Consider the following 13,316-nt stretch of genomic DNA (forward strand, 5'->3'; position numbering starts at 1 on the left):
GACGTCATTCAGCGGCCCTATTGGAGCCTGTGTTACCGGGCGGAGTGACGTCACAGGATAGTGACGTCATATGACAGTGACGTCACGAACCCAACCCGCCCCGCGGCTCTGCTCCGCCCACTGGGGGTCGCACTGCGCACGCGCTCTGGGAGCCACCGCCCTTCCCGAGGCTTCGCGCGCGCGCCCCTGGACGGGGCGGGGCTCCCGCCAGGCGCGTGCGCGGTACCGCCCTATCGGGGCGGGGCCATATCCGCAGGGCGGAGTAGGCACCGTGACGTCACGGCACCGTGAGGTCGGGCCCGCCCCGGCGGGCAGTGAGGCCTGAGGGCGGGGGGGTGGGGCCCGGCGCGTGCGGGACTGGACCCTGAGGGAGCGGCGGCGGCGGGACCCGCAGGATGCCGGGGCTCGTGCTGTTCGGCAGGCGCTGGGCCATCGGCAGCGACGACTTCGTGCTCCCGGGAGCCTTCGAGCTGTTCGTCAGGCTGGTGTGGTAAGGCGCGCCCCGGGGCCGCTGCCCGCTGGCTCGGCCGCTCAGCGGCGGGATGAGCGGTGCCCGCGGCCCGGGCGCTGTGGGTCCCTGGCACCGCTCGGGGTCGGTGCACAGGCTCACGGCGCGGTGCCCGCGCTGCCGCTGCGCTCCGGGCCGCCCTCACCCGCTGGGCTTAATCCGCGAGTAGCGCTCGGCTGGTTTCGTAATGAGCCCCGGGACTGCTTTGTGTCCGCCCGCCGCGCTGGTTCGGGCTTCGAGGGAGGCAGTGATAGCGCCGGGCAGGGGGACTGTGGCTCCGTGTACACTCGGCGGAATTGTAATTCCTTCTGAGTGTTCGTGTAGTGATTTCATCCCGACACTTCCCTTATGTAACAGGTCCCTTGCTGTTAATCTTTGTGCAGTGCTTTCATTAAGGCGACCACTATCGATCAGGTGATCGCCTCGCAGCAGGCACTTCTCCCTTCCTGCTGTAACTGGTTTTATCTCCCTTCCCGGCAGGTGGATTGGGATTTTTGTCCTTTACACGGTTCACAAGGGGCAGTTTAACTGTCCCGGGGGAGGATTGCTGCACAGCTACCTGCTCGGCCTCATCATTCTTCTGGCTTCCATAATATGTGCGTTATGTGCTCTTGTATACGTCAGTATGCAAGGTAAATGGTTAATAATGATGTTTTGTGTTTATCTGGTAGGATTGTAATAGATGTCTGGTTTTAATTCGAAGCTGACATAAAAACCTACCAAAAATTAAAATGTTTTAATGGTAGTCAGACTTGAAAAACTCCAACAGCATTAACATATTTGCTTTAATAGTATTACCTTTGTTATTCTGGAATCTAACATAATGAATAGATGCAACAGCTTAGTTCAGCTCGTGGTTCATTGCCATCAGAGCATCCTGAAAACTATCTGTGTGTGACCTCTGATGTAACACTGCTCCACCTCTCTGACAGGAATTAGGGTAGTGTGTCCAGAGTCATTTGGAGTATCCTGTTAGTTCTGCCTTGCATAGGCAGGTTTAGTCATATCTTGTGAAAGTCCCTTAGCTGCAGTGGGCTGCCTGGGGAAAAACACACAGAAAAATGAATTGTATAAATGTCATAATAACACTGACATTGACTACTGTTAAATAGAGCAGGACCACAACTTGAAATGAGTAGCTGAATAGAAGTAAGGACTGCAGTGCAGCTTCTAACTATTTGTAGAAAAGGTTCATTTTGGATTAAAATTGCTAGGAAAGCTTTTTCTGGTGAGGCACCTGATCACTGAAGTAATGTTAAGAAGATTAATTTGAAATATGTGTATGGTCTCAGTAACAGATGAAACTCCACAGTTTCTAATATATTGGTTCTCATGACTCACTGAAAATAAGTATTTATGCTTCTGTAAATAAGTATTTCTACTTCTTTCCATTTAAGCAATTTTAAGAGTGCATGAAGAGAAACTATGACAGAGCAGAGGTGTGGATGATAATCCTGGCCTTGACTCTGACCACTGGTTTTCCTAGAGTTTCCAGAGGAGGGGAAGTAAGATCAGCCAGACTGTGATGTTTATATCAAACTTTCATGCAATATTCTGGATTGGAAGAGACCCACAAGCATCATTGAGTGCAGCTCTTAAGTGAATGGACCATACAGGGGTCAAACCCATGGCCTTGGTGTTGTTAGCACCAGGTCTAACCAAAGCTGCAGAGGTGAGGGATGTAACTGTAAATAGCAGTGATGAAAGAACCTTGTATGAAAGTACAGCTGCAAGGCCATTGTTACTGAGAAATTGAGTAATTCTGAGGCTGAATTTCCAGGAAAACAAGGGGTGAGGTGTGTTGGACTGAGGCTGGAGTGCGTGGGTTTGGGTGTGCTCGGTCTTGCACCAGCCCTTGTGCTGTCCTGAGGATCAGTGATGCCAGCAGGGAACCTGCCTGGAGCCCTCACACCCTGGGGGTGGCGTGAGAAAGGAAAAGTTGTTTAGAGGAAGCACAGTTCCATCTGATTGTGTCTGTGTAAGCATCCACACTGCTGCAGGACAGGCTGCAGCCTGGGAATGGGAAAAAGCAACCTCTGGATGGAGGGCTTTTGAAACGGCTTTATCACTGGTTGTGAACCACAGCTTTGTTATTGGAACAATTCCCAAAGTTGTTTTTGTTCTGCAGCCTTTACAAATCACTTGTCTACACCTGAGCACTCACATCCCACTACCCATTACCCTGGGATCACTGGTTTAAGGGATGAGCTGGCCAAAAGTTACTCCCTTTTTTATTGCCTTAGAGTGCTGAAACAAAGAGGTTATTGGTAAATTAACAATACAGAAAATAGCCTGAGAAGTATTTGACCTGGTAATGGTCCTGCTTTTGTTCTCCTGTTATTATTTAGTAAGTCCAGTAAAAAAACTTCATAGTAGTGGGCTACTATGAAGTTTTTCAGCAGAAGAAGTTCCAGCAGAATAGGATCTGAAAATGAAATATTAACCAGCTAAAGGCTAAATAGAATAATAAAAGCAGGCCCCAGGAGTCATGAGGAGCTGTAGGGGAGCCAGTGCTCCTGGATGCAGCAGTGCTGTGGGTCACAGCACTGCTGCCTCAAGTTCAGTGCAGAACTGTCTCTGGCTAGAGTTGTTTTGGGTTTTAGTAGAGTAGATTCTAAGAATCACAGATATAAATCCACTGTTGTTTTTCTTAGCTTCAGTGATAGCTTTCTATTGGTATGAAAGAACTTGATAGTTTCACTTAAGTTTCTTACTTTCTGTAAAGCCCAGGAAGTTCATATTTCCAGGTAGGATTTTATGTACTTGAGGTGCATTTGTGAACAGTTCTTGTTTTAAATTCTCTCTCTAATTTCAGGAACAATTTCTAATCCAGGCCCAAGAAAATCACTTCCCAAAATACTTTATACTCGCCTGCTTCTCTATTTCCCTGAATTCATCTGGGCTGTTGTAGGAGCTGTGTGGGTGTCAGACAACAGCGTGCAGTGTGAGAAGACTGTCATAAATGGTGTCATTGGGACAGTAATTGCAAGGTAAAGGTGCCTCCCCACAAATCTGAGCTTGACAGTGTATGGGAAGGGGAAAATGAGTTGGTATCCTTCCCTAAAAAAGCTGCTTGCTTTGGGAAAGAAAGTGTGTCCTGCAGTGAAGGAAAGGAGGTGAAGGTCAGAAAGGATAAGAGGGGCAATGGGAGTGTAGAAAATGGGATAAATATGAAGAGTGTAGTAACCTGATCACTTAGCTGGTAGTGAAAAATGGAGCTGCTGCTCCTCTGTGCTGCTGCTTCCAAAGCACTGGGCTGTGGTTCCAGGTTTGGTGCCCTGTGTGAACTGAGCCAGCAGCCATGTTCTGGTTCCCAGAGCATTGCAAGCACAGTCCAAAGAGCTGCAGCCTCAGCACAGCAGCAAGAGGTCTCCATGCAGAATTCCATACCCAGCTTCAGTTTTGGTCTGCCAAGAAATGTAGTTGGGATTTCTTGCACACTTGTCAGAAGTGTCTGGTTTCACAGTCTGGTATCCCACTCCCTCCTGTCTGGCAGCTGGATTATCATCATCTTTACTGTCATTGGAGTTGTCATTGTCTTTGACCCCCTCGGGGGGAAGAAGACGTTCTACCTGCCCGACGGTGTGAGCCGCAACCTGGAGAGCAGCCAGTCAGGGCAGCTGCTGTACAACGTGAAGAGCTCTGCCACCAGAGTGTGGGAGAAGAGGATCAGGCTGCTGTGCTGCTGCATCGTGCAGGACGACGACCACCGGGTGGCCTTCACCAGCATCGCCGAGCTCTTCCGCAGCTACTTCTCAGTAAGAGCCTTGCTTTGTCTCTGGAGTTTGGCTTGGAGGTGTGGGATGGTTCTACAGAGTCTTCCGTGTCTTTGTGCAGGACACTGATCTGGTGCCAAGTGACATAGCAGCTGGTTTGATTCTACTCCATCAAGAACAAGATAAAATGGAAAATTGCCCCAAAGAGCCTGAAGAAGTCCTGTGCCATTCTCCATCATCTCTCGTGGTAAGATGGGGTTGGTGCAGCCTCTGGTGTCATTGTTCTGGGAGATGGTGCCAGGTCAAATTGAAATGCATTTCTTTCTGGAGAGAGTTTGTTTTCTTTGTTTTGTTTATTCTTTTAATAAAATTAAACACTGCAGTAAATTTCATAACAATGCACATTATTAATAAATGCAGTGAAAACAATAAGTTTGTCAAAAACATTTTTCTGCTTTTGCATGAGTAGAACTTCAAATGGGGAATTAAATGCAAAATAAGGAACCGTTTAGGACATTTGATCATTGATGAACAGTTGGGAGAGAAAAGGAACAGAGGGAGAATGAATATTTGATACTGTTTCCATAGTACTGAGAAGGTAATCTTCTAGTATGTATTGTGGGTCGTTTGTCTGCTGCAAATACCCAGATAAGGTAAGAAGCAAAAATAGCATCTTTTAAATGCTTTCAAGTGACAGGTTAGTTTCCTAACTGATTTTTGCTGATTTTCAGTGAAAAGGTGCCTTTGTAAATTTTTCCCCTCCTTTTAGCCTGTGTTTCATAGGTGTATGTAGTTTTACTTTAACCAGGAACTCTCCAGTTCCTGGTTCCTTTCCTTTAAAAGGAACTCTGTCAAGTGCATTCCTGGAATGCAGCCAGTGTGATGGGGCTGTGTTCTGTACCAGAGAGCTCTGCTGCAGACTCTTCAGCCTTCCCTTGGACATCCTTAGGTAGCATATTTGCAGTGAATGTTGTTTTCAGCATTGAGCTTATCAATGTATCAGCATTGGAAGAAACTGACTCAGTGAGAGCTTTTCAAGATTCTTGAGCTGTGTAGCTGCATCAGTAAACACAGACTTTTTCCTGAAATACAGGTGGCTATTTTTAGTTCCTCTTAGACCTTGAGGTTTTCCTTTTGGGTAGTGTGTATTTCACAATGCCTTGATTTTCACTAGCCTGTGTTCAGTTTTATTCTGAGGCTGCCTAACACAACTTCCTCCCTGTCTCTGCTTCCTTTTCTTTCCCTGTGTGCCTCCAGACTGATGATTTGGATGTTGAGCTGGAGAATGCTGCTCACTACATGCTGTTTGCTGCAGCTGCCTATGGCTGGCCCTACTACGTCTATACCAACCCATATACTGCACTCTGTAAGCTCAATGGTGACTGGTAGGTTTGACCTCAGAGCTTAAAAACACACAGCTGCCTTCTATTTAACAAGTCTTATCAGAAATAAAATAGTTACAATAGCAGTATTTTTGTTGCATCAAATTATATCATTCTTGGGTGTACATGAGCCTAACTGCTGGAGTTCTCTTTCAGAAATTAAGAGAAACAAAATTCCAGTGCCTTTCCACCCTCAAACAGATTAGGGTTTTTTTCATGGGAAAAGTTTGTAATTGAGATTAAAAAAAAAATTAGTAAAATGACAAAGGAAGAATTCAAATTAAATGAGACATGTTTTAAAATGAGGCTTTTTAGAGGTTCCTTTTGGGCACAGATTTACATATAGAAACAAAAGTGTATCAGTAGTTTTCTCTGTCCTAAGGAATTAGCAGAAGTTCTATCTCTCCAGCCTCCTTTTTGTTCCTTTTGACCCCTTCACTCAGAAATGTTTATGGTTAGTAAGTAATTTTGCATATTGCTAGATAGGATTACTGTATGTGACCACTGGCATTTGTGACTAGACGAATAATTTTTTGTAATTACTGATATGAAATATCCATATGATTTACTGAAATATAAAGCACTTGGAAAAAAATTATCCCATAATACTGTGGATAAAACATGAGATCAGATTGTTGTGCAAATTTTTGTTTGAATTTCCTTTTTCCTTGTTTGTATTTTCTCTCAGTGGCTTGTAATGTTAAGAATTCTTACTGCACTGTTTGCTCTGCCAGTGGTCCTGTAACAAGGCAGAGATAACATCTTGCATCAGAATGTTTACTGGTGCTATTGCAAAAAGAAAGCACTTTTGATTCCTGGCAGTAGGCCCTCTGCAAATTCAACTGAGTTTGATTCCTTGAAAGGAAACCTAACAAATTGAAACATGAAAGTTTTTCTCTTCTGTGTTTTTCAGTTGCAGAAATAGACCAACAGATTCTGAAATAACGGGCGGTGATCGTCATAACTTTCACTTTGGATCCATCCTAAAAATAACAGGACTGCAGTACAGAGACTTCATTCATATCAGCTTTCATAACAAGGTAAACAATCTGGACAGGCTTTGGGCAGCCTGTAGTGATGAATTCAGGGAAAGCAAGGACTGAAGGGTCTAGTTTGCCTTCAGCATTTATGAAGTGTAAGATGCAAAACCAAATGAAAACATTCAGTTTGGATTCCTTTTCTAATCTAACAGAACAGCCACAAAGCCATTGATATAAATCTGTCTCAGTACTGAAAAAGGCACTTAGACTAACCAAATAAGAGACCAATTCAGCTTCTTTCCATAGTACAGTATGGAGCTCAATAAGAGCTTGCCCTTTTAAATGCTTGCCCTTACAAAATGTTGGTGTCTTTACCGATTACATTTTTCTCCTCCAGATCTACGAGATTCCATTTTTTGTTGCTTTGGATCACAAAAAAGAAGCTATTGTGGTCGCTGTGAGAGGAACCTTGTCTTTTGAGGTATCATGCATCTGATATCAATAATTAGCTTTGTAGAAATGAGTGAACTCCCAGTACCCAGAGGAAATTGTGTTAGGCTGGCACGTGTTAAAATAACTCACTCACAGGTATGAGTCTCCCAGGTTTAAGTTGTAAGCCCCCTCTTGCCCTTGGATGGGAAATATTCTCTGTGCTACTGGAAGAGTGAGGGGAGGACAGGCAGGGGCAATTCCAAGTCACTGTGAGTGGAGGTGCATCCATAATGGGGTGTCTGCAGTTGGAGGTAGTTGCCAGGCCTGGAGCTGTGCTTGCTGTGTGTTTGCTGGGGTTGGTGGTGTGTGGTGGGCTGTGTTGTGCTGCTCACACAGCTGGCAGCCAGCTGGTGATGTCCCTGTGACAGGGGTGAGCAGCAGAGCATGACCCAGGAGCACACAGCCTTGCAGGGAGCTCTGACCAAGGCTTTGTTCACAGGACATTCTCACTGATCTGTCAGCAGACTGTGAAGACCTGACACTGGAGGAGGTCCTGGAGAATGGATTTGTGCATAAGGTGTGTGTGTGCAGCCTGTGGCTCTTTGTAGGTCAGCTCAGCAGTAGCAAGCTAAAAACACCTGGGATCCTTGGTTAAACAGAAGAATGTTCTCCTTGTCAGATAGATTGCATGCATTATTTCAGTGTTTGGTGCATCAAATGCTGCCCCTGGCACTGCAAGGTAGAGTTTTTAATAATCCCCTTGTCAGACTTAATGTCCTTAGGAAATATCCCCAAACCTTTTTAACCCATACATGCAATCCATAGAGACCTCTTGGTTATAACCAGACCTCTGTCAGGAGGATGGCAAAGAGAAGACCAGCTTTGCAAAAGTTGTTTTTCTGTGACGGTGTTGTATTTAAACTACACATGTGTCACACCTCAGATTAAAGACACCCTTCTAACCTGAACTGCTCTCTTGTAGGGAATAACTCAAGCTGCAAATTACATCTATCGAAAACTAATAAATGATGGAATTTTAAACCAGGCTTTCACAATTGCCCCAGTAAGTTACCCTCCAAATAATTTGATTTAAAAATTACCCACAGCTTTTTCTGTGTCCATCTAAGTTTGTCTTTCTATCTGCAGGAATATAAACTTGTGATAGTTGGTCACAGTTTGGGTGGTGGGACAGCATCTATCTTGGCCATCATGCTCAGGAACTCCTTCCCCATGCTGAGGTGTTATGCCTTCTCTCCCCCAGGAGGGCTCTTAAGGTGAGAGGCTTCTGTTGCTTGGTTCTGTGTCTAAGCTGGAAAAGTCAAGGCAGCTGCCAGGTGTGTTAGCTGCTAGCTCTGTGCTGACTATGGGAAGAGTTAATATGTTCTCCACTCAAATTCATTTGCTCTGTCTGGAGTTACGGTCGAGTTCTTGGCGGAGTGTTACAGAATGAAACACCTCTGGGGAATTCTGTCAGGCAATACAAATAAAGTTTAAAATAACTGTTCCAGACAAATACTCACCTGCCTTGTCTACCTTGGCCTGTTGGACATCCACACACCCTTAGAGCCAGCACTGAAGTTACTCTGTCACCTTCAGCAAGATCTGAATGCCCACTGAGGCACTGACTGCAAATGGTGCTGCCACTGCTTGAATTTCTACTGAATTATAATGATCATCCTAAAACTAAAGTGTCCTTATCTCCTTAGTGTATCTAAACTGCTTTTTTCTTTTTTTTTTCTTTTTTTTCAGCAAATCACTTGCAGATTACACTAAGCACTTCATTGTTTCAGTCATTGTTGGAAAAGACCTTGTTGCAAGGTGAGATGAAAATACTTTTAAATTGATACTTGGAGATGTGTTTGATAGTAGACAATAGGAGGCTTTGCTTTACTTTGTTCTGTGTGTTTAAACAGGTTAAGTATGCCCAACATGGAGGATTTAAAGAGAAGAATAGTGAGAATTGTGGCAAACTGCAACAGGCCCAAGGTAACCAAATGCAGTTCCTGGTTAAAATTGTGGAATTGTTACCTGGGTTAAGCCTCAAATTTAATGCAGTGACTGCTGGTGTGTGTATTTTTCATCTTAAAACTGAGTTACGATTGTGTTTCAGAACAAAATTGTTTGCATTTAATTCAGTGACATTTGTGTTACTCTCCTATCCTGTAAAGTTGTGTTGTTGGAGATTAGGATTCAGTAAGACTCCCAGTACACTGGTTTACAACATCAAAAGCCTGAAATTATCTGTTTGCTAGTTTTGCTGATAAAAGGAAACGATTAAAAAACAAAAATGGGGAAAAAACCCCAAACAGCTAAAATTACGAAAAGTTAGTAAGATTACTTACTTTAATAGTGTAATAACTACTACCAGGAGGTAAGCAAATTGTTGATTTTACTTATATTTTACTGTCAGAATTCATTTGGAAAGCAGATATTTCTCTGTTACAGTGTTAATTCTTTACCTCTTTTTACTGTTAGTGGGAACCAGTTTTGAATGTGCTGGATCAGGTGGTGTCAGGCAGAATGGTACTGGAGGTACAGAGGTGTGGCTTAAAGATTGAGAACTGCCATTTTTTAACATCTGAATTTGAATCTGCCATGCCCCAAGATTTCCCTGTAGTCCTAGGGATGAGCAGAGGGTCTGTGTGACCTCATAAATACAGAATTAGATAATGGACAGTTAGAATTTCCAGGTGCAAGAAAAGTTAAACCTGCAGAGCAAGAATCCACATGGAGTAATTCAGCTGGTAAAGATGGTAATGTTTTCTGTGGTATTACTGGAGGCTAAGGATCCATACTGCTGAAATTAATGTTACTGTGGGGAAAATTCAGGAAGGAGATCATTATCAAACAAAATTTGGGGAGCACGTGCATAAAGTAATTTTTAATCTTTTAATTGTATTTTCAGAGGAAGTGTGTGCAAGCACACAACTAGAATAAGTTACTTTAAGGAATGCCAAACTTCAACTGGACTGTTCTCTCTGATTTCAGTACCAGATTTTGCTGCGGGGGTGTTGGTATGAGGTGTTTGGAGGAGATCCTGATGATTTCCCAACAGAGCTGGATGGGAGGAACCAGGATGCCCTGACCCAGCCCCTCCTGGCCGAGGAGAGTTTAATGGTTCATCGGTCGCCTTCATACAACGCCCTTGAGGAGGAGCCACACTTGAATTCACCCCCTCAGTATCCTCATCTGTATCTGCCTGGAAAGATTATCCATGTTGTTGAAGAATGCAGCTCTAGGAGGTAAGTGGAATGATGGATACCACTCTCCTTCTCCCTGAAGTCCACTTACAGCTCCTTGTCTCTTTCAAAGTGCACATTTCCAGCTCTGTGCATTTCCAGCACCCAGTTTTGGTTATTGCATGTTACCCAGTGTTCAGTTTCTATTCTGTGTCTCCCAGTTTCTGTTTCACTTCAAGCCCTGGACACTGTTCTCTCTATGCCTTATCCTGCCTCTTTATTGCAGCTGCTGAAGTGAGGACTTTAAACCCAAACTTGGCAAGTTCAGCTTTGCCAGGTGGCAGTTTCTGCCTGAGACTGCAGATCTGCAGTGTCCTGCTAGAGGTGGAGTGGTAACAATTCCTCATGACTGAGCAATCCCCTGAGTGCTGGTGATTAGAAGGAGGTGCAATACTGCCTGTAGTGCTGCCCCAGCCAGCTGGAGAGCTGCAGCTGCCCCAGTACCCAGTGTGTGCCCACCTAGTCTGTAGTTTTTCCTGTCACTTGCTGCTTTTCTGTGGATGCAGGAAGCTGAGACAAAAACACCAGAAAGCTGAAACTGCTGGAAGGGTGAGGATTGTGGCTATGTTGGGGAAGTGTTGTGTTCAGGGCTTTTTTTATGGTTTTTTTGTTGGTGTTGGATTTTTTTAGACAAAGCAACCTGAAATAGCCCATAAGCCAGGCAGGCCCTGATAGCCTCTCATGTTCTGAAATAGAAATCAGAGCATTTTTAACTTGCACAAGACTATATTACATAAGAAAAGAGAAATTGCCCCTTACAGAGAGGAAGGAAAAGGACTGGAGAAGAAATTCACTTCTTTCCTCCCATTCAGTAGATCAATATTTTGTTTAAGCTTCACATATTTAATTTCTAACAATTTTAATACTGGTTTTACAAGTTAGATACTTGAACACCTCTGACCTGGGCAGGTTTTCCCAATGGCTGCTCTTCTGCTTTATTGAGCTAATTTCTTTTAATTTCTTTTACTCCATAGCACAGCAATTAATAATGGGAGTTTTTCTAAGTAGGCCTAGCACACCAGAGCCCCCATCATGTATTTGGGATTTAATTTTACAGACTGGTGCATCCTATGTGTAGCATTAAATGTGTTGTCTGGTATCCTATTGATACCACTGTGATTTATTCCCTGATATATGTGTGTTAAATTTGACATTAACCACATGAATGTGCAGTGTTCAGTGCCCTCCCCCTCCTTGTTTAGGCTCTATTCTGTGGTTTTGGGAGCAGAATTATTTTAATTTTTGATGGCTTCTTTCCCTGTTAAAGCACAGTGTAATGTGGTGCAGCTCTGCCCTCAGAGACACTTCATGGCAGCAATTCCAGCTGTTTGCTGAAGGGCAGACCTGCAGCTCTCTGGGATCCCACCTGCTGCTGTGAGAGGGTTCCAGTTCCTCCCTCAGCCATGTCCAGAGCCTCCAGGTTGCCTGTTCCAGTTCTGACAGGGCCATTGTATTTGTGGTGTGTTTTTTCCCTAGGTTGTGTTCTTCAGATATCAAATACACGGCAAGATGGTCAAACGAAACCGTCTTCAGCAGCATTTTAATAAGTCCCAAGATGATCACAGACCACATGCCAGATGTTGTGCTCAAAGCTCTGAACAGTTTGTCTCAGGAACATGGATCGTGTCTGTCTTGTCAAACACGAGAGTACAGCCCCAGTGCAGTATAACCACAGCTCGAGGATGACCTGGGGGCTTTTCTGCAGGTTTCAGGTATTCAGGACACATTCCACTTTCATGCTTAAGTGGATTTCAGTACTTTTCTCACATTGCATAAAATGAACAAGGGTCTTAGTGCCCTTGCCTCTGCAGCACTCGGGGAATGTTGTGCTGGTGAAAGCACAGATTGTGGCTCTGTGCTGAAGGCTGGGCTTTTCCAGAAGGGATCAGGATGAGGAGCTCCAGCCGAGCCTGTGTGTGCTGGCACAGCAGCTGAACGCTTGACCAAAGTGAATGTGTATGAGAACCATGTGGCCACGTGGCAGGGCAGAGCCTTGCCGGACCTCATCCCCCACCTGCAGCTCCACTTCTGCTCCTACGTCCCTCCCTGGCTGCCTGGGCCATGGCAGAGCCCAGGGGCTGCAGCTCAGGGCTGCAGGGTGAGTGAGCCCGGCTCAGGCTGGGCAGGGCAGGCTCAGTGATTGCACTATTTTTTCTTACAGATTGTGCTGGGATCCCAGGGTTGCAGGGGAGGGCTTGTTGTGGTTAAATGCTGCTTGGATATACATGTGCAATATTCTTTAATCTATTTTGTATGTGTGGATCTACATCACTGCGTTTATTGATTTTAAACTAAAACTACTTAATGAGAAGGAAAAAAAAATAACATTCAGGCCCTGGCATCATGTTGGTCACCTGCTCTAGCTCCAGCTACTGAGCACCACTCTGATTCTGCCAAGAATGTGTAACCAGTTGTAATGATTTTTTAAAAGTGGATTCCTTGTTTCTAGTATGTAACTATTTTAATTTTTTTTCCTTTTAAGACTCAGCAGCATTTATTTAAAAGAAATTGATGTAAGTAAAATATGTGGTTGAGAATTAACTGTGTGGATGTTCCTGCTGTGATAGTCGATATGGAGACAAAATGAAATAAAACCTTGGCTCCTGTGCAATGACAGGTACCAGTGCTGGCTGTCAGAGCAGTGAGGTCAGCAGGAGGGACCGTGCTGCTTTTGGGGCCTGTGGGGTTCCAGGGCCCCAGCCTTGGGTGCAGCCACTCTGGAGGAGGGGAGGCAACACAGAGCAGGGCTTTAAATAAAAGCCTGAAATCTGGGCCATTTAAGCACAAACTGTGACCGGTTCAGAGGAAGAGGATTTCTGTTTGCATAGAGGGGAGCGGAACAGAGAACCTGCCCCCCCCCCCATGCCAGCAGCTTTAAGGCACTGCACAAGCAGCAGCAGGAGCTGTAACAACTACACTGAGAGGGCAAGGCCTCTGCAGAGCTGTTGCCAAGTGCTGTGTTTAGTTTGGGTTCTCAGGGGACCACTGCCAGCCTGGGCTTTGCACACAGGGCTGCTGGCATGGAACAAGAATGTGCTCAGAGTGGCACAGGAATGAGG

The 13,316-nt window shown here is 44.9% G+C and overlaps 1 protein-coding gene across 1 annotated transcript; it reads left to right on the forward strand.

Annotated features, from left to right (window-relative positions):
* The first annotated feature begins 325 nt into the window (after positions 1 to 325).
* On the forward strand, positions 326 to 12,798 carry DAGLB (diacylglycerol lipase beta). The gene is made up of 15 exons (XM_009091865.4): positions 326 to 490; positions 989 to 1,140; positions 3,324 to 3,498; positions 4,005 to 4,266; positions 4,346 to 4,471; positions 5,482 to 5,609; positions 6,520 to 6,646; positions 6,984 to 7,067; positions 7,518 to 7,595; positions 8,001 to 8,081; positions 8,165 to 8,292; positions 8,768 to 8,836; positions 8,932 to 9,004; positions 10,007 to 10,260; positions 11,734 to 12,798. Exons 1-15 carry the CDS (start codon positions 396 to 398, stop codon positions 11,924 to 11,926), a joined length of 2,025 nt encoding a protein of 674 aa, XP_009090113.2. The 5' UTR covers positions 326 to 395; the 3' UTR covers positions 11,927 to 12,798.
* Positions 12,799 to 13,316: the final 518 nt, after the last annotated feature.

Source organism: Serinus canaria, chromosome 14 (assembly GCF_022539315.1).
Source record: "Serinus canaria isolate serCan28SL12 chromosome 14, serCan2020, whole genome shotgun sequence".
In the NCBI taxonomy this organism is placed as follows: Eukaryota; Metazoa; Chordata; class Aves; order Passeriformes; family Fringillidae; genus Serinus; species Serinus canaria.